The 19,470-nt window shown below is 44.5% G+C and overlaps 1 protein-coding gene across 3 annotated transcripts in view; it reads left to right on the plus strand.

The window, feature by feature from the left end:
- Nucleotides 1–19,470, plus strand: part of lrp1bb (low density lipoprotein receptor-related protein 1Bb) — a 296,012-nt gene that overhangs the window by 221,446 nt on the left and 55,096 nt on the right. For all 3 annotated transcript variants that reach the window (XM_085384593.1, XM_085384594.1, XM_085384595.1), the window contains 14 exons: nt 6,849–7,041; nt 8,852–8,977; nt 9,745–9,873; nt 9,976–10,095; nt 10,696–10,809; nt 10,896–11,045; nt 11,261–11,383; nt 14,770–14,889; nt 15,548–15,676; nt 16,014–16,136; nt 17,362–17,502; nt 17,731–17,918; nt 18,991–19,174; nt 19,253–19,338. In XM_085384593.1, coding sequence (XP_085240719.1) covers nt 6,849–7,041; nt 8,852–8,977; nt 9,745–9,873; nt 9,976–10,095; nt 10,696–10,809; nt 10,896–11,045; nt 11,261–11,383; nt 14,770–14,889; nt 15,548–15,676; nt 16,014–16,136; nt 17,362–17,502; nt 17,731–17,918; nt 18,991–19,174; nt 19,253–19,338 — 1,926 coding nt within the window. The remainder of the gene's footprint in view (nt 1–6,848; nt 7,042–8,851; nt 8,978–9,744; nt 9,874–9,975; nt 10,096–10,695; nt 10,810–10,895; nt 11,046–11,260; nt 11,384–14,769; nt 14,890–15,547; nt 15,677–16,013; nt 16,137–17,361; nt 17,503–17,730; nt 17,919–18,990; nt 19,175–19,252; nt 19,339–19,470) is intronic.

Here is a 19,470-nt window from a genome sequence, read left to right on the forward strand (position 1 = left end):
CTGAAAGCCCTCTTCTTGTTGTTGAGGAGGGCTTTGATGTCCTTAGTCACCCACGGCTTGTTATTTGGGTAACAATGAACAGTCTGAGCTGGAACAATGGAGTCGGTGCAGAAAGTTATGTAGTCTGTGATACACTCAGTAAGCCCATTGATGTCCTCGGCGTGAGGCTCACAGAGTGTTTCCCAGTCGGTCACCTCGAAACAGCCCTGTAGTTCTGCTAAGGCCTCCTCTGACCACCTCCTGACAGTCCTGGTGGTCACAGGTTCCCTCCTCACAATTGGCACATAGCAGGGGGTGAGGTGAATCAGGTTATGATCTGACCTACCAAGTGGGGGGAGGGAGGAGGAGCTGTATGCATCCTTGACGTTAGCATACAGTAAGTCTAAAGTTTTCTCTCCCCTGGTGGGACAGTCCACATATTGTTTGAATGTTGGTAGTGTATTGTCCAGTGATACATGGTTGAAGTCACCCGAGATCACAATAAAGGCACTCGGGTGCTGAGTCTGTAGCCGAGCTATGGCAGAGTGGATAGTGTCACATGCAGCTGTGGGGTTAGCAGAGGGGGGAACATAAACAGCCACCAAGATGACGTGAGAGAATTCCCTGGGTAAATAATACGGCCTGAGTCCAACAGCACGCAGTTCAGTGTCCGGGCAACAAATCCTTTCTTTGATTGTTATGTTGGCAGGGTTACACCACCGGTTGTTAACTAAAACAGCAAGCCCACCTCCTTTCCGCTTACCGCTAGCGGAAAACGGTCCGAGGAGCGAAGAGCGAGTGAAGCAGCAGCCAGAGGCAAAGTCTGAAAGACGTTCATGAAGCTTTTTGTCACGATTACTTTAAAAAGGACAAAAACTTCTGTGTAAAACATAAAGAAATGAGTTTTTTCACTGTACTCTACATTTACAGTGAGTAGTGCCTCTGTGTCATTGTGTGGAGCACCGTGTGCTTGTTTATGGAGCCTCTCCCTTAATTTCATTTTTCATTATAATATTTTTATCGTTGTCCAAAAAATGAGCAACTGTTTTAATCAAATTTCATTCTGGCATCATTTCAAATCCCTGTAACTCACACAGTGCTTTATAAAAGAGAGTCACTGACACCGCTGCACTACTGCAGGTTGGTACAGTGCAGTCCAGCTGCACGCTGCCATTCAGTGCCATGAATGAGCGCACGCCTCCCCGACTGTCACGCAGCATGTAACAGCAGGGCCTGATGCCTTTTGTTCTAATATATATCTAATATATATTGTGCTTTTTTATTCTTTTTCTGTATTTTGTCTTATTTATTATTTTAATTTTAGATTTTTTTGTCACGCAGCCAAAAAAAAGTCTACTTAAAACTAATGAAGACCTCTGGGGCTTGATACTGTCGGCCCAGGCGTGCATGTTTTCACATATGCAGGGAAGAGATGACTTTCTCACCTTTGTACACAAACAGGTGGATGTTTTTTCATCCACATTAATGAGCGACCGCCAGCTCTGTCATCCACATTAGTCAGGTAGACTCGACAACAGGTCTTCACTTTAATGAGTGTCTTTATGGCAATATTAAGGCCGCTGCTTTCATTCCATTTGTTCCTCTAACAGCATTGAATTTGCACATTTTCAAGCTGCTATTATGCACGACAGAGCCACTGATCTCAAAAATTCCGTTAATTGCTAAGATTCTAGAGAAGATCGTGGCTAAGCAGCTTACAGCAGTTTTAGATAAATATAGTATTTTCGACAAATTTCAATCTGGCTTTGGTAAAGTTCATTCCACTGAAACAGCCCTTCTTAGAGTTTCTAATGACATTTTGTTACAAAGCGATGCAGGTAAATGTTCTGTTCTCTTAATGTTGGATCTTACGTCGGCCTTTGATACTGTTGACCACTATATTTTACTTAACAGGTTGAAATACTGGGTCGGTGTCTCTGGGACTGCATTGAAATGGTTCTCCTCGTATCTCTCTGACCGATTTTCCTCTGTGGCAGTTTCTAAGTATAGATCATCTTCTGCGTCTCTGTCTTTTGGTGTGCCACAAGGCTCTGTGCTAGGGCCATTACTGTTTCTAGTTTATTTACTCCCTCTCCAGCACATTCTGAGCCCTTTTGAGGATATTTGTTACCATTGTTATGCGGACGATATCCAACTCTATATGTCTTTTAAACCGGAGGAGGCTTCTAAGCTGCGGCTTTTAAATGTGTGCTTGGAAACCATTAAAGGCTGGATGGCTGAAAACTTCCTCCAACTAAATGAAAATAAAACCGAAGTCCTCTTATGTGCCCCAGATAGACATAGACCCAGTAATAATAATAATAATAATAATAATAATAATATTTTATTTAAATAGCGCCTTTCAAAGCACCCAAGGGCACTGTACATAGGGCTGCCACAAACGATTATTTTGATAGTCGACTAGTCACCGATTATTTTTGCGATTAGTCGACTAATCAGATCATCATCCATTGGACGTACAGCTACAGCTTATTGCACCAGCAGCATCTGCTCTTATATAACTATCATTAGCTTACAGCTTGAAGTGTTTGTGCTAACTAAAAATAAAGACAAGATGGTAGTTTATTAATTTTTAATGAAATTTGCAGATTGTTTCGGTGAAGTTTAATAAACTCCTTGCTTTCTAAAATATAACAGGACACCGGAGTATATTCTCCAGCTTCTGACAATCAGCTGTCTGCTTGACAGTTTTAGCTGTGCAAAAACTATAACTTTAATCTCAGCCAAACCGATTTACTCAGGAACAAATAAAATACTAAAGAAAGCCAAACAATAACATTTTTAAGTTATCTAAGTGACTTATATATATGTTTAACCTGACTAGCGAAAGACGGCGGTGGGTTTGAAAACGATTTGCCGGGAGTCCGGTGTTCTCACGGCTCTAGTTAGCCTTGCCCCCGCCTAGCTAACGAGCTAGTGGGTAACAGACGTCTCCGAAAACGTCGGAGCGCTTTTGAAAATATGTGGTGTCTTGATAAACTCAGCAGATATTTGAGGTTTACACAGCTACATTCCAGCCTGAAAATATGTTAAACGTTTATTTTGTGACCCAGAAAGAATAATAAGAGTAAAGTTAAAACTAACTAGCTGCCGCCATTGTTGACAGCTGCGCTATGAATTCTGGGACACAGCTGCTTCTTCTTCAGGGTTTAACGGCAGCTGGCATCCTTGTACATGCAGTGCTGCCATCTTCTGTTTCAGTCCGTTATTACACTCTTAAATCCTACTACTTATTCCTGCGTCCTTTGTGATCTTATAAAGCTTCAAACGATGCGTCGACTATTAAATTAGTTGTCGACGATTTTAATAGTCGACATAATCGTGACTAGTCGACTAATCGTGGCAGCCCTAACTGTACAACAGATAAAAACTGGAAATATACACAATGATAAAAATAGAAGATAAAAGTTAAAACATACAGAAATTTAAGAATAGGCAATTTTAAACAGATGAGTTTTAAGGGTGGACTTAAAAAGAGAGAATGAGCTAATATTTCTGAGGTCCGGGGGTAGGGAATTCCAAAGTCGAGGGGCAGAGCAACTAAAGGCCCTCCCTCCCATTGTGATCAGACGAGCAGAGGGAACAGAGAGAGAAAGAGAAGATGAAGATCTGAGGCAGCGGGATGGGAGCTTCATCTGTAATAAGTCAGAGAGGTACGGTGGAGAGAGAGAATGAATAGCCTTGAATGTATACAGAATTATTTTAAAATGGATGCGAAATTTGACCGGGAGCCAGTGAAGTTGCTTCAGGATTGGGGAGATGTGGTGGGTAGAAGAAGTCCTAGTAATAATACGGGCAGCAGAGTTCTGGACACGTTGGAGCTTGTTGATAGATTTTTGTGTGAGGCCAAATAATAATGAGTTGCAGTAGTCAATTCTAGAGATAACAAGATTATGGATGAGAATGGCAGTGGCGTGAGGTGTGAGGAAGGGGCGGAGGCGATTAATGTTACGGAGTTGGAAATATGCTGCACGTGTAATATTATTGATATGCGAGTTAAAGGATAATGTGCTATCGAGAATGACACCCAAGCTTTTCACAGAGGGAGAGATAGGGACCAGCGAGTTATTGATGGTGAGAGAGAAATTGTTAATTCTGGATAGCAGTCGTTTGGTGCCAACCAGAAGAAGAATATTATTATTACCATATTATTGAACTTTTACAGCCCTGTGCCCCTAGTAGGTCTCTGAGGTCGAGTAGTCAGGGCCTACTTGTCACTCAGTATACGAGACTGAAAACTAGGGGTGATAGAGCTTTTGCTACTGTGGCCGCCAGACTGTGGAATTCCCTTCCTCAGAACTTACGATCCGCTGATTCATTGATTACTTTTAAAAAACAGCTAAAAACACATCTTTTTAAAATTGCTTTTTGCTAACTTTGTTTGTATCTTGTTTGTTTTTTTTTTTATTTTTATAATCTGTTATATCTTGTAAAGCACTTTGTGATTTCTATCTAGAAATGTGCTATATAAGTAAAATTTTACTTACTTACTTACTTACACTGGCAAAGCAGCCAAAATCCATCCTTGTGCACAAATCGAGCTTTTCGTAGTGTCTAATTATTCGTCTGTTTATACTGCAAATCAACAGGAACTCTGGATACTGACGCAGTGAAAGCAGCACACAGACGAATGAAAACTATAGTTGAGTTAATCCTTTCGTTCATTTCACCCTGAGGACCGTCCACTCCTGTCGGTCACCTCACATTTTCTCTATCCACAGCTGTTACCTGGGTCAGTGACCATGTGCTCCATCTTCTTCTTTAAAAGTCTGAGAGGTTTCATATCTGAAATTACAGCACAGGTCACACTCAGCTTTGCATGCATCCAGAAACAGAAGGCTGATGGTGAGAACACTTATTCATGTGTGGATCATACATACAGTCACATTTATGAAACACGCTACCTGCCTGCCTCCAAAACCTGATTTTTACAAGCAAAATACTGACATTTAAAGATATAAAGGACAACAGCAGTTCTCTGTTCAGTTGGTGTCTTTTGCCACTTCAGTGATGTTGAACTGATAATGTGTGATATCACAAATAAACTGTTTTTGTAAGAAAAAGCACGATCACCTCCATATTTGAAATCATTTGTAATTTTAATGCGTAAACATCAGAGGAACAAAAACTGCCCGTGCATGGTGATGGTTAGAGCCCCTGTGCTTAAAGGGAGTGAAAGAATCAATGTTATTGGCTGCGATTATCGCCGTCTCTAATACCCCCGTAGTGTTTGTCCGATCCCAAGAGTGACCACAGACACAGCTGTGCTTCAAATATTCCACCTGGAAGTTTGTGTGAGGAAGGATTCATGGACGGAAAGTTCTGAAATGAAGCTCTCAGATTCCAGCCGAACTTTTATCTTTCTTTGTCACTCGTCTCCGATGGCGCCGATAAAGTTGTTCTTAGCCAGAGTAAATAAAAGTCTGTGAAAAGAGTTCACGTTGTGTCCATAAAAATTTGATGCATATAATAGAAGCTGGAGAGAACCAGCCTGTCCGAGGTGTGCAGAGCGTTACAGTAAGGCTGTGGGTTTAAGGTTCGCCTTAATATGACCTCTGCTGCTCAGCACTTTAGCCCATCTCAATTAGTCACCCATATGTTTGATGAGCCAGGTCACCAGGCTGAGGAAGTCTTCACCTGTGGGACCCCACATGCCCCTGCTGCAGTGTGCTCCTGCTAATGAAGGCTTTGCAGTGATACTGCTCGGGGAGCAGGTACTCCATTCCAATTAAAAAGTGTAAATTAAACAAAGATAGCTGACTGTCGACTTCAGCGCTTATCCAGACTGTTGTTATGGAAGAGAAAGCATGAAGACAGCACACATGAAGCCGACGATTTTAAAGGAAAACAAAAGATAGATTTTTTTGCACCAGTGTTTAAATCAACAGCAGAACAAATCTGTGTGGATTCACAGAATTAAAACAGCACAGGTCCCAGAACTAGTGTGAAACACTCTGCAAAGCGCCAGTTTGATTGTGACTCACATGCATGCAAACTTTGATGGCAGCAGAGTATCCTTGAGGGTACGACTAGTTTTACGGCAGCAGTGCCATCACATGCTGGCAGAGCGGTTGGCGAGAACAAGATCAGTTGCAGTGCTCTGTGCCATTTTGAGAGTGGGGACATTAACGGAGGCAATGCTTCACAAAGGGCAGCGGAGTACACGATGAGGGGGTATGTCAGCATGTTTAGCTGAAAAAGACAAAGATGCCCTTTTACCCCCGAGAGAGCGAACGTCCATGGAAGCAGTTTGTGTCGTTTTACTTCAGCAGCGTTCGTAAATCTGAGGCCTGTTAAAGTAATCAGCTGGGAGTTGGCTGACGTGACAATTAAAGCGTTATATTTGAATATATTTGAATGAAGAGAATCTGATAAGAAGCTATGAAATATTCTCATTTTCGGCACAAAACGAATGCGTTTCTGGCCGTAAAGCGAACGACTCCCAAATCTAATTTCCTGTCAATATGTTCTACCCGCCCCATCTGGCGGTTCCCCCTCTTCTCTCTGTCTCTCACTTACCTGATGGCCAGTTGTTGCTTCCGCACGCTGCGCTGCTTTAATCAACACCTGTCCTGTTAATCCCACTATGGCAGAGGGCTAATGTGATGTCACTTACAAACCTGTCCTGCTAAGAGCTGAGACTACAGAGCTGCTTCCCCACCCCTCGGCCCTCCACGAGCCTGCAGAGTCCCCGAGGGTGTCGTCTGATGGATTCTTGCCTTTCTGCCAGTGGCGCTGTCATTTACTCCCCAACATCTGGGTTAAGCAGTCAAGTGGGCGGCAGGGGTGACGTCAAAGTGACGTCACCGATCTCCGATCTAACAGCCGTGTTTTCTTTACGTTTTTAGGTCATAATTAAATCAGGACCTGGAAACTTCTACGGGCTCGCCATCTATGCAGACTTCATCTACTGGTCAGACTGGGCCCGCAGGTCTGTGCTGCGATCAAACAAGTACACAGGCGGCGACACCAAAGTACTTAGAGCAGATATTCCCCACCAGCCAATGGGAATTATCACTGTGGCCAAGGATACCAACAACTGTGAGTGTTTGAACATCTGGGATACGGCGAATTTCATAGCCACTGTATGCAGAGTCGTTTCTGCAAATATTTGTGTGTTGTGTGTTTGCACGAGCCGTGGCGTGTTTTTGGCCGGATATTAGACACATTAATGTTGTTTTGGATCATTGACTGAAAGACGAGGCTGGTAAATGTAGTCGGAGCGCGTCTGTGTCTGTTCTCGATACAGTTTCTTCCCACACTGACGTTTGTTTCGCTTCAGTAACATTTAGACCAATCCTGATCAGTCTCAATGTTTGATCACATTACATCAATAATCAACAGGTACACATTTCACGTGTGTTCTACCCAGATGTGTGTATATAGAAGATACCCAACAGAAAACATATATGTAAAAGTGAATCTTAATTTAATGCAGAAAACACCAGGGCTGATAAATGAAAGTGGTCTTATTTAGAGCAGCTAGAAACTTAAGCCTCAGAGGTAATTAATATAAAAAGTGACTTTTGTTATAAAGGGAGTCTCTTAAGTGTCATAAAAAGTTTAATTTCCAAGTAGGGCAGAGGGATGTGGGTGTGAGTGCGCCCCATTGGCTGGACTTGCAGATTTAGGTTGAAATTTAAGGAATTTAAAACTCACTTTATACTTTTTTGTCTTTACATTTATCATAACCATATATCCTCTTTATAAATAATTACATATTTAGCTAAGTTACACAACAGATGAGTGTTGTCAACTTTAAATATTGACGTACTCACAGCAGGATGATGTCCAGTCACGCGCACACACTGTACTGACAGAAGTAACGGCTCGTCTGCCGTCACACGAGCTCGACACGCCATCCTTAATCCACACAGTTTAATATGATTTATTATGAACCTTTGCAGCTATAAGAGTTTTTCAGTTCTTCTGGGAAAGCTTTCCATAAGGTTTAGGAGTGTTTATGGGAATTCTTTAACAATTAAGAAGCACATTTGTGATCTCAGACCCTGATGTCGGACGAGAAGGCCACGTCTGACGTCCTGTCAGGTTGAGGTCAGGACTCTGTGCAGGCCAGTCTAAGCTGCTGTTGTTCCCAATCGCTTCCACTTAGTTATAATTACACTTAACTCTGGAATATTCAGTGCCAGGACCTCGGACTCACAAAGTAACATTTTCATTCTTGACTTATTTTGGACAAAATCCTGCGAACAACACGTTGTAATTCCTGCTGCATGCTACAGCATCAGGCAGGTTGTTCCTTTTTTAAGTATGTTTTAAGCTGTATGTGTATATATGCGAAAAAAATCTATAAATATTAGCAACCTAGCATCACTATGTGGTTGCTGCTCAACACAAGGATGTTATAATATGTCATGAATAATGAACTTTTTGTTTATATAAATTAGATACCAAATAATTGGCAAAAAGGTGCTTTCATCCCATTGCTAGGTAGTTGCCAAGCAACCAGATGATGTGTCATAATATGCAAAGTCATCCAAAGTTGAAGTTTTCTGATATAACATAGATGTTGTCATTAGATAAAAAATGCATGCCTTTATAAGATGTTGTGGGTAATTCTGAAATGCTGCATAAATGCTGTCAGCCATATTGTTAGGCAGCTGCTAAGCAACATGATGATAACATCTGGTATAGATATTGATAGAGACCTTCAGACAGTACAGGGGAAAGAAGCTGCTCTGGAAGCCGTTTTGAAATAAGTCATGTTGTTGCTGATGTCAGTGCGAAGTCTGCTGAAGGTAAGCCACTCGACTTTAGGATTGTGTTTTAAAACAACATCACTGTGACTGCTTTAAAAGCCGGACTTGCTTCTGTTTGATTCTTATTGAAGGTCAGCTGTCCCCATGCAGACACATGAACGGAGGCTGCGGCGACCTTTGCCTGCTGACCCCGTACGGGAGGGTCAATTGCACTTGCCGTGGAGAGCGTGTGCTTTTAGACGACAACAGATGTGTGTGTAAGTCATCAGGATTACTTTGCCTACATTTACGAGCTCGGTGTAACCCGGCCTCTGCCCGTCTCTTTACATAAACTGACATTTTTGAACTCCGTCCTCGCTACATAACTACACACAATCAAACAGCTGTGCTTTTACAGCACGTGCAGAGGTTCAGCATGAGCTACTGCATGTTGCCGTGCACAATATTTGAGTATCAGAAAAGTCGAGAGGAGCAGGTTGTTTTCCACGTATAACGTCGAGTCACGAGGCAACATGGCAGCAGCGTTTGCGTCTAATGTGACATTGCTGCTTGAATATGAAATGCAGTGATGGTAGACCATATGGTGGGTGGAGCTGTTCAAACGAGGAAAGTTTGGCCAGCTTGAACGTGGCAAGTGACTCGGAGCTGGACGATCGCTTGGATGTCATGGCAGACGATGTGGCTTCTTACCCACACTCCAGTCTGACTCATTAGGAGGAAGTTTGGCATTTTTGACTTGCAAAGCTGCAAGTAGCAGTTCAGAGGACGGCTGATCAAAGTCTGTGAAAGTTGCTGGAATTTTAATTCATGCCTGGAGAAAATCACGACAAATGTTGGCATTTCATGTTATGGCGCTGTACACCAAATCGACCATCAGTGCAGCATCATGATATTCTCCACAATTCGCAGCCGGCCGACTGAAAGTGTGTTATTGAACGCAGCGTTTTCATACTGACCGAATGTAAATGTCGCTCCATGCTGGAACACAGTTGTGCAATAATATTTCCACACTCTTCCTTTGCAGCAGAGAATTCCTCCTGCAACATCTACACTGAGTATGAGTGTGGGAATGGAGAATGCATCGACTTCCAGCTGACCTGTGATGGAATTGCCCACTGCAAAGATAAATCAGATGAGAAGATGCAGTACTGTGGTAAGAGCCTCAAAAAGCACGTTAGCTTGGTCTGGAGTTCTTATAAGAGCTAAATGTCACCATACTGGAGTTTAACACATACATGCAATTCTATTTGTTTAGACAACCGGAGCTGCCGGAAGGGTTTTCGGCCCTGCTACAACCAGCGGTGCGTGGCCACCAACCGCTTCTGCGACGGGATCGATGACTGCGGGGATAACTCCGACGAAGCATTGTGTAGCAGTAAGTTACAGCCCTGTGATCTGCTGGGCCATCCATCCTCCTATCCATCCGTGAAGGCAGAACCCAGTTACACTACTGCTTCTGTCAGTGTTTCACGCTGGACCCCATGCTGTGCTGAGCCTTTGCTCTCCAATGAGCCACGAGATCATAGCGAGTGCAAAAATTCAAAGAATCTTACCCCAAAAGTTGATTCTGGGAGCCTGTACGGTGTTTTCTTTATTCCAACAGAGCGCAGTGATTTTATTTAATGTGAGTATTTAGTTTAAAGGCAGAAACATACTGAGGTGTTTATATCAAGCTGCCTGAGCAGACAGTAGCAGCTTTATAACAGAGCTGAGTTTACCTGACTACATGTTGTACCTTCATCAGCGTTTTCTTTTCATGACACTTTTTTACATAATCAAAATAGCAGAAAATGGCAGATTGATGATGCAGAAAAATGAAATGGACATGGGAAGAAAACTGAAGCGCACACAAGGTCATGGCATTCAGGTAGCTGTTAGCACTCCACCTGCACAGATGAGTCCAAGTATTGCTCCGAGCTGCACGAGTGCTGCTTTTGTTCCCGTCTCTCTTTGAAATGCTGATCTTCTACCGTAGATGTCACGTGCGGCTCATCAGAGTCGTCGTGTAAAGACGGGAGCTGTGTGCCCAGCTCAGCGTGGTGCAACCAGGTCATTGACTGCGCCGACGCCTCGGACGAGAAAAACTGCAGTAAGTCCTCCATCGCAGTTAAAGCACACACAGACACACACAGCAGTGGCATTGTGACGAGTTGTGCTTCTGTGTTTTGTATTCAGACCACACCGACTGCTCTCACTTTTACAAGCTGGGAGTGAAAGAAAAAGATTTCATCAGCTGCAACTCCACCTCGCTGTGCATCCACGCCTCGTGGATCTGCGATGGCGCCAATGATTGCGGCGACTACGCTGACGAGACCAACTGCCAGGGTGAGCGCAGGCACGCACAAAGACACACATTTTGCCTCTTCGTTCGCAGGCAGATCGAGGAAGCCGGCATCAATTAGAAAAGACTTAAGACAGATCTCGTTTTCAGAGACGATTATGACAGAGGAATGAGAGCTCCAGAGAGAGCTTAGGAAAGATAATGATCTCAATCGCTGCTAAAGCCCAGCGCACTGACTTGGTTTTGTTGCTTGTGCCAGTTTCCCATGGGCAGAAGTGTGAGGAGGGACACTTTGCGTGTCCAAGCGGGAACTGCATTTCCAGCGTGTGGCTGTGCGACGGCCAAAAGGACTGTGAAGACGGAGCAGATGAATTCCAATGCGGTAGGCCAACAAATCTTCGCCCTCTCAGAAGAGCTTCCCCAGAATAAACTGAAATAACAGATGAGGTATTTTATTCCCGCACACAATGCTGTCAGCGCTTGCAAGGATATTTATTTTCTATTAACTAGAAGCTGTTTGCTGTAATGTTTTTGTCATTTAAATAGATCCAGGCCTGCAACAAATATCACGTTAAATATATAAATAGGAGGCAGAAAGACGAGATGATTGTTTATCGCGCCATGAGGCACTTCCTTCTCACTTTGTTTTGCTTAGCCTGATTGTGCGTTTGAGATTTCTCAAGTGGGTGTTGCTGCTTGTTTGAAAGTCTAATTCTGACCCTGAATTCAGAGCGAGGCGGTGGTAGACGCACCATTTTCCCCTGCTCTCTTTGAATTATAATATACAGCCCCTCCAGTGTAACAATTAATTAATGAGCCATCACTCACTGAAGCGGTTACACTGAAGATGGAAATATGGGTTCACTGGAAAGCGGTGACATATGAAAGGATTACACAATACAATGCCACTCCTCTGCTTCCCTCACCAGAGGCTGCGAGAGCGTTTATTCTTCTGCTTTCGTGCATGCTAATGTGTTCAGAACTTAATGCAAACTCGAGATCTCTCCAATTAAACAGGAGGACCGTAGTTAAGTCGTGGTATGGATTAACGTAATTTGCCCACAAAATGAGAAGCTTGTACACACGTCCGTTCACATGTCAGTGCTTCTGGCGTCAGGGAAAAACGAGCCGGGTGCTTTAATGCGGGTGGTGGTTCGCGGCGTCGTAGGTAATTGGACCTGATGAAGTTATGCGCACACACACGCAGGGTGGAAACCGTTGCTGACTTGATTGGCGCTGTCAGTTCATTGCATTGTCTCAGGCTGCGTGGCCTGTGGGCGGAGTCGCTAAGCAGTCGGCTGTGCTCAGCTCTGCCTTCTCTGTGAGGTAAACGAGCACTTTCACACTCACAGGTCCGCGTCAGCTACTTCTCCTCCCAGCATCCTCCTCTGTCGCACCAACCATCTGCATCTCCACAAACCTCCTCGTTTCCTCTTGCTTGGCAGCTCCATCTTCATCCTCTCTCCCTCATCTCTGCTCGTGTCGCGCCTGATCCCCTCCAGTTGTGACGCCCACCTCCAGGCTCCTTACATGTTCTCCTCCCGTCTCCCCTCGTCCACACGAGTACTCTGTTTTGTTTCTACTGGCTTTCATTGCTACCCTCTGCAGGGATTCCTCCACCTGCTCTAAAAATCACAGTGTCACCTGTAAACACGAGAGACTCCGCTTCTCTGTCATCACTGCAAACAAGAAGGCAGTCATCCTGTATCCCACCCCCACCTTGTACCCACCTGTCGCGCCTACTCAAAGGTGGCAAAAGTACAGCCTGTCTGAAGTACAGATACTAGTGTTTAAAAATACTCCAGGAAAGTACAGAAAATTCTACTTTCTTATTCTACCCACCTCTGCTCCTACTGCACACCTCAGCCAATCATCTGCTTTCTCTGAGAGACAGAATGAAGCTCTGACCTCCTCTAAACGTCTCCATCAGCACGCTCAAATCAAACCTCACATCTGAGGAGCTCTTTCTCAGCATGAAGCCACCTCTGCTCATCGTCACCTCTCTTCCTGTCCTAGCTTCAGCAGCTGATCAGCTGCATCCTCTGCAGTTACTCCAGCTCTGCACATCAGAGCATCAGCATCACATCGTTGAACATTAGCATCTAATTCAGCTGTTTCTGCGACTGATGAAAGGCATCCTGTGACTTCTATGATTCCTTGATCTTTGTAATCACTCCACAAACAGGTCACTGATGAATATTTCAGGAACTGTCAAACTTCTACTTCCTGTGACACATGACCTTTGCAGAACCAAACAGCTTCATGTTAGCATGCTGACATGCTAAACTGAGATCATGATGCCAAAAGTAGCTACACAGTTAGCATTTAGCATCCACGTGTCATTCAGAGTACAGCCTCAGCGATTTATTTTTAAACGAGCAGCTCGGCAGCAGCTTACATAATTAAGACAAACACAAATAAAATGCGAGCAAAGGACTTAAGTGCATGTCTTTGAAAGCATTTCTCTGCGATAACACAAATGTGGCCTTTCTTCCTGTGTAATTACCGAGGACTTCAGCCACAAACAATAGAAGAGGGAGTTCAGTGCAATTTTCAAGTTTAATGCATTTCCGAGTTATCAGATTTATTTTGTAAATTGCCTGCGAACGTTGTAGCAGATGCATAACACACAACACCATTTCCATTCCTTTAACTGGAAATGTGGTTTTGTGTGAAACGATAACGTCCCCGTGCTTCGAATGTGCTTCTGTCAGAGCTGATATGAATTACGCCAGAATTCTTTGAGAAGTTCTGAATAGCTTTTCCCGGACAAATAGACAATATTCCCATCCCTCTGAGTTAATTATCATATAAAAAGCCCCATCCACTGATAATCTAACTGCACCGGGAATGTGCTTTGAGGAAAACGTTATTACGTTTCAGAAATGTGAAATTCCACGGCTGATTAGACCAAACACTCGTTTGTCTCGTCACGATTCACAGTGCACTTTTCCACTGTGCAAAACACTATTGAGAATGAGACATGAAAGACTTTCTTTGATACGATTATCATGCTGTAGACCTGCTGTTCTGTCATACACAGGAAGCAGCTGTTTGCATTTGAAGTGCAAATTTGGTATCGCACACGGAAAGTCTGGATAATCGTGGTTTCCAGATTTAGCTGTTTAATGTTTATCTCGTCCTTATCTTCCATCGTGGTATCAGAACACATAAAGTTAGTGCAAAGTCTGACAGAAAGGAAGAGACACCCCCCACCCTCAGTCGTATCCATATTTGCTCGTGCTGCGGTCTGACCTGGTGTGCGCATCCCGTATCCTCCTCCCAGTATCTTATCAAAGCTCTGGCAGACTTTGCTGGGCCTGACATCAGAGAGAATGAGACCACAGAACATCTCGCCGGGGAAACGAGGTGCCTCAGTGACACAAATTCTTCCTTCTGCACACGGTAATCAGCAGAATGCATCCTTGGTTTCCGGTCCCACTCCAGTATCGTTTCACGAAGAGCAAAAATGATTTGAATTAATATTCAAGTGATTTTATTGCCTTGTAACTACAATCCATCATTCCTTTGGGAAAAGTGCTGTTTGCAAAGGGCGGTGTGGCAGCTATGTGCACGTATGTGTGCTGCTGAGCTGAAAAGCTAAAGAGAAAAACAAGCAAGCCAAGGGGCAAGTAGGAGTCAGCCCACTTTCTGAGTTTTGATTAAAATGCTCTGCTCCCTCTGTAGACTATGGCACATTTGTTGTTGTTTCCTCCTCACTTTGTGTGATTTATGGCACTGAAATTCCTCGTCCACTGCCCTCTGCAGACTCATCCTGCTTGTGGAACCAGTTCGCCTGCTCCAAGAACAAGTGCATTGCCAAGCAGTGGCTGTGCGACGGCGAGAACGACTGTGAGGACGGCCTGGATGAGAGCGTGCAGATCTGTGGTTAGTGCCCTTTCAGCTGTCGTGCAAAGTCTGATGTTGCTATAAAAGGTCACATTCGCCGGATCGCATTACAGCGCCGTGGCTTCACGTGGTCCTGTAGCCGAGCTGGAAATGAATGTAGAGAATGAAACTATCTTAATGAGGCAACAAATGAGACTGCGGGCGTTTCTGATAATTCGAGCGAGCACTGAGGCAAATAGATTTTTCATCACTGAGGCCCCGGAGACATAACTATTTCAATGGGCAAATGAGATGTGTATGTAATGAATTTTACAATAAAATGAAACGAATACTACCGCAATAAAGAGACAGGAATTGCTGTGAGCACCGGTTGTATAATTTGGTTGTAATGGAGTGTCAAGGAAGAAACGGTCCACAGGCTCCTCACTTACAATTACTGTCCAAAGCAAGATCTGCATTCAGCTGTACGCGGCTAATTGAACGACTGTATTTACCTTTGTCTCATTGCTGACGTGCATCATTTATGCACCAAAGCACAGTCAGGATGTTGTTTCTGCACAGCGATGGGTCGAGTTTACTGGGGTCAGAACTGAGTATCAGTTGAAAGCGTTTCCAAGGTAACATCCAAACTAAACCTAAGACGTCCGCTTCTGATTGGATGCACTCTTTTGAAAGTGCGTCTGTGTTTTGCTCTCAGGCACGGTGACGTGTGCTCCGGGGCTGTTCAGCTGCCCCGGGTCTTATGCCTGTGTTCCAAAACGCTGGCTGTGTGACGGGGAGAGAGACTGTCCTGATGGGAGTGACGAACTTTCCGCTGCTGGCTGTGGTAAATTCTTCAGAACTAATTCTTTCAAAGAACGAAGCTTCAAGTCGACGCGTGTTTGCACGCTGTCATTTTGTTGCAACTTATTTTGTCCCACAGCAAATTAAAGAACCCACCAACCAAACGCCCACTGCTAATCTCTGCGTAACATTTATGTTCAGAGCAAACATGTGAAGCAGTGGTTAATAGATTAGGATTGTTCAGTTTCAGCCTGTTTTATCTGCATTCAGACGTTTGATTAGCCCCAGACGTGATGTCATCTGCTCAGAGTGCTGCATGTTTGGTTTTACAGTGTTTATCCACAGATTTGCAATTTAACTAATTTCTTTTAATGCATCAGCACCCAACAACACATGCGATGACAGCTCGTTTCGCTGCCGCAACAAAGCGTGCATCCCCCAGCGATTCGTCTGTGACCACGATAACGACTGTGGAGACGGATCTGATGAGTCGGTGGAATGTGGCAAGTAGATTTATCTTGTTTTTCATTTTTCTTATATTCACTATCACGGTGCTCGTGCTGAAAGCTGCACCAGGCAAGTTCCATAACAGTATTTTATACATTAAATGTGTTATATGAATAATGTAAAAGAATAAATATTAATAGTTTCATTTATACAGCATCAAATCACAACAACAGTCGCCTCAAGGTGCTTTATATTCTAAGGTCGACCCTACAATAACACATACAGAGAAAAACCCAACAATCAAATGACCCCCTATGAGCAGCACTTTGGCGACAGTGGGAAGGAAAAACTCCTCAGGCTCAGGAAGGGGCGGGGCCAGCTCAGACTCTGTAAGATTACAGCAGGGTCTTTCCAGGATGAAGCAACTTGAGGCGACTCTTGGTGTAGGAGCCTACATGCAGTTTAATTTGAAATGCATGCTTTTATTTTGATAGTGCGGCAGAAACAGGAAGTTGGGGGACAGTGGAGCCACGTAGTTTTTTGACCTCGAAATCTCTCTTCATCCATTTTGAATTGAGCTTTACGTTTGCATAATTTGGAGTTCTGTTGCTGTGGACCTGTTTGGACTTTAAAGAAACTACATCGAGGACTGTTGTCTATTTAAGCTACGGCTCCATTCGCAGGAAACCTACACTTGGTGTCGTTTGGTGCTACGTAAATAAAACTGAATTGATTCTTTTGTAATGCAGCAGTTGTGTTGATGTGATACTTGTAACTACACTGCACTGTTTATCATCACCAAACCACTTACTGTATTTCAGCAAGGCGTCTGAGTGACCGTCTTATTAATGTAAAGTAGCAGGAAGTTTAAAAAAGGCCCAAAGGCAGCGAGCAGAAAGTCAGCGTCGGCCTGTGAATCACATCCTGTCCTTGTATGTTGGGCTGCTTTCAAACACGTGCACGACGTTCTGTGTTTATTAGCTTCGCTGCAGCTTTGACTGTTTGTCTCGCAGAGGGGGGGTTCTCTGTGGCAGCCGTGGTTTATGATTACCGGCTGATGAAACGTGTGCATTTAGTGTAGAGATGTTGGCCAACGCAGCTGAATGCCATTACGCCTCCAGATCACCATGCTAATGACATTATGAACCATAGTCGTGGAAATCTCGCTTTTGCAGCTTGATTTGACAGAACTGATTTGGATTCAGCTAAAGATGCGCCCTAATCTGAAACGATGTCGCTGCCACCTGCAGTAAGAGAGCGGCTGTCTTTCTCTTTCTTCAGTCTATCGTTCCTGTGGGTCAGAGGAATTTCGCTGTGGGGACGGGCGCTGTCTTCTCAGCTCTCAGTGGGAGTGCGATGGCTACGCGGACTGTCCCGACCACTCTGACGAACTGCCTCTGAACCTTAAATGTCTGGCTGCAGGTAAGACTGCTGTTTGGCTCTCAGCTGGACTCTCGTCAGTGCCATCAGCAGCACCAATCACCCAGGAAGCTGGTGCGTATATATGCTGCAAACAAAAACGGCGCTGCATCCCGGAGAGATTTACTTAAAGGGATTAATCTCCCAGGATCCCAGGTTCAAGTCATTCCTCGCCTTCACGGAGGAATTGCAGGGCGCTCTGCCTTCACACCCATGTCTTGCTCTTTTCAGGAAGCTTGTGCAATGGCTCCTTCTTCATGTGTTCCAACGGACGCTGCATTTCTCAGGGGAACCTTTGCGATGGCAAAGACGACTGCGGGGACCGATCGGACGAGAGGAACTGCAATGTGAACGAATGCTTGAACCGCAGAGTCAGCGGGTGTACGCAGGACTGCCAGGACCTTCCTGTAGGCTATAAGGTAAGTGTCCAGTGGGCATCACCGATGATAAAGACCAGCAAACCAAAATCAGTTTGCAATTCATGCAAAGCAGCCTAAAAATTAGTCTCAGGGTTTCATCTGCATCTGGAACCATGAGTCACGCTATAAGGTGCCAAACACTGTGACCTACATTTTAAGCACTTGCATAAATTCCAATTCAGCAGCAGGTGAAATATGGAGCTGATATTAGCAGTGGTGGACCTGAATGATTAATGGCCGATAATAAATCAAGGCTAACTTTGCACTTCATTACACAGATAAAGATGGGTGGGAGTATATACAGCACACGCTGCCTCTCACTTTTTGAATAACCTTGAAAACTGTAAGGTGAGCTTAATGATTTGCCAACACCTGCTCCCTCACTGCACTCTGCGGTTCTACGGTACCTGGCAATGGTGCGGGGGTCAAAGTTCAAGGCCACACCCCCGGAGTGTTTTGGTGCCTTTGCCCGTTGTCGTTCTGCGGCGGTTTTATCGCTTCCTCTCTGAATTTTCTTCTCCTGCTCTTCCTCGTGATGGTGGTTTACAAAGAGGCTGGAAGCACAGGAAGCATCTCCTGATCGCAGCAGGGGCAGAGCTGCACGTCGATGCGGACCCTTAGCTCATCCATTTGTGGCCTGAACAGGAAGATCAGCAGAAAGGCCCTCAAGGTTATAACTTTGGATAAGAAAGGGATTTGCAGCGGCTCCAGAGCAGCTGATTCAAGCACTTTCAGTTATTTTGTGGGGTCCTCGGTCACTGGAGTGCAGTTTTTAAGCTGAGGAACAGTACGTCTAAATCATGGCTTAGATGCCAACTTCTGTTTGGTGCTTGGTTTGGGTGCTTTTTGCTGACCTGCATTACACTGAGGCCCAGAGATACATGGTTTGTTACTGCCAGCTGCTCTAAAATTGCTTTGATGTTGCTTTAATAACAAAGCTGTCTCTCTGACACAAGTTAACATGTTAATAATTTGTCTGACTGCAGCAGAGGAAGCGTCGCGACAGCTCGACTGAGGCTTTTTGTTTCCTGCGCTCATGATCAAAACTCTTTGTTTCTGCTTTTGTGATCAGTGTAAATGCTGGCCTGGTTTCTATCTGAAGGACGATGGCAGGACTTGTGTGGATGTTGACGAGTGCTCCACGACGCTTCCTTGCAGCCAGCGCTGCATAAACACGTACGGCTCCTACAAATGCCTGTGTGTGGATGGCTACGAAGCCTTGGAGCGTAATCCTAACACGTGCAAGGCTCTGTCAGGTAAGTCAGATTTTTTTAAGTTTCTCAGGTTTGCTCAGCGTGCAGAAGCCCTCTAACGATGCATGTTCCTCATTTTAGCTGAAGAGCCCTTTCTCATTATGGCAGACCACCACGAGATCCGCAAATTGAGTGTGGATGGCTCAAATTACACCATCCTGAAACAGGTAAGTGATACGTGCATGTTACTCTTGGATAGAGGATCATTAGATATTAGAGGCAGGCTACAGATAATCATCCTGTTCTTTTTTGTGCTTGAATGTCCGCTAACCCTGTTGGACTGATACCTTTACAGAGAG

Source organism: Rhamphochromis longiceps, linkage group LG16 (assembly GCF_057381845.1).
Source record: "Rhamphochromis longiceps isolate RC_006_pf linkage group LG16, R_longiceps_female_GT1.1, whole genome shotgun sequence".
Lineage (NCBI taxonomy): Eukaryota > Metazoa > Chordata > Actinopteri > Cichliformes > Cichlidae > Rhamphochromis > Rhamphochromis longiceps.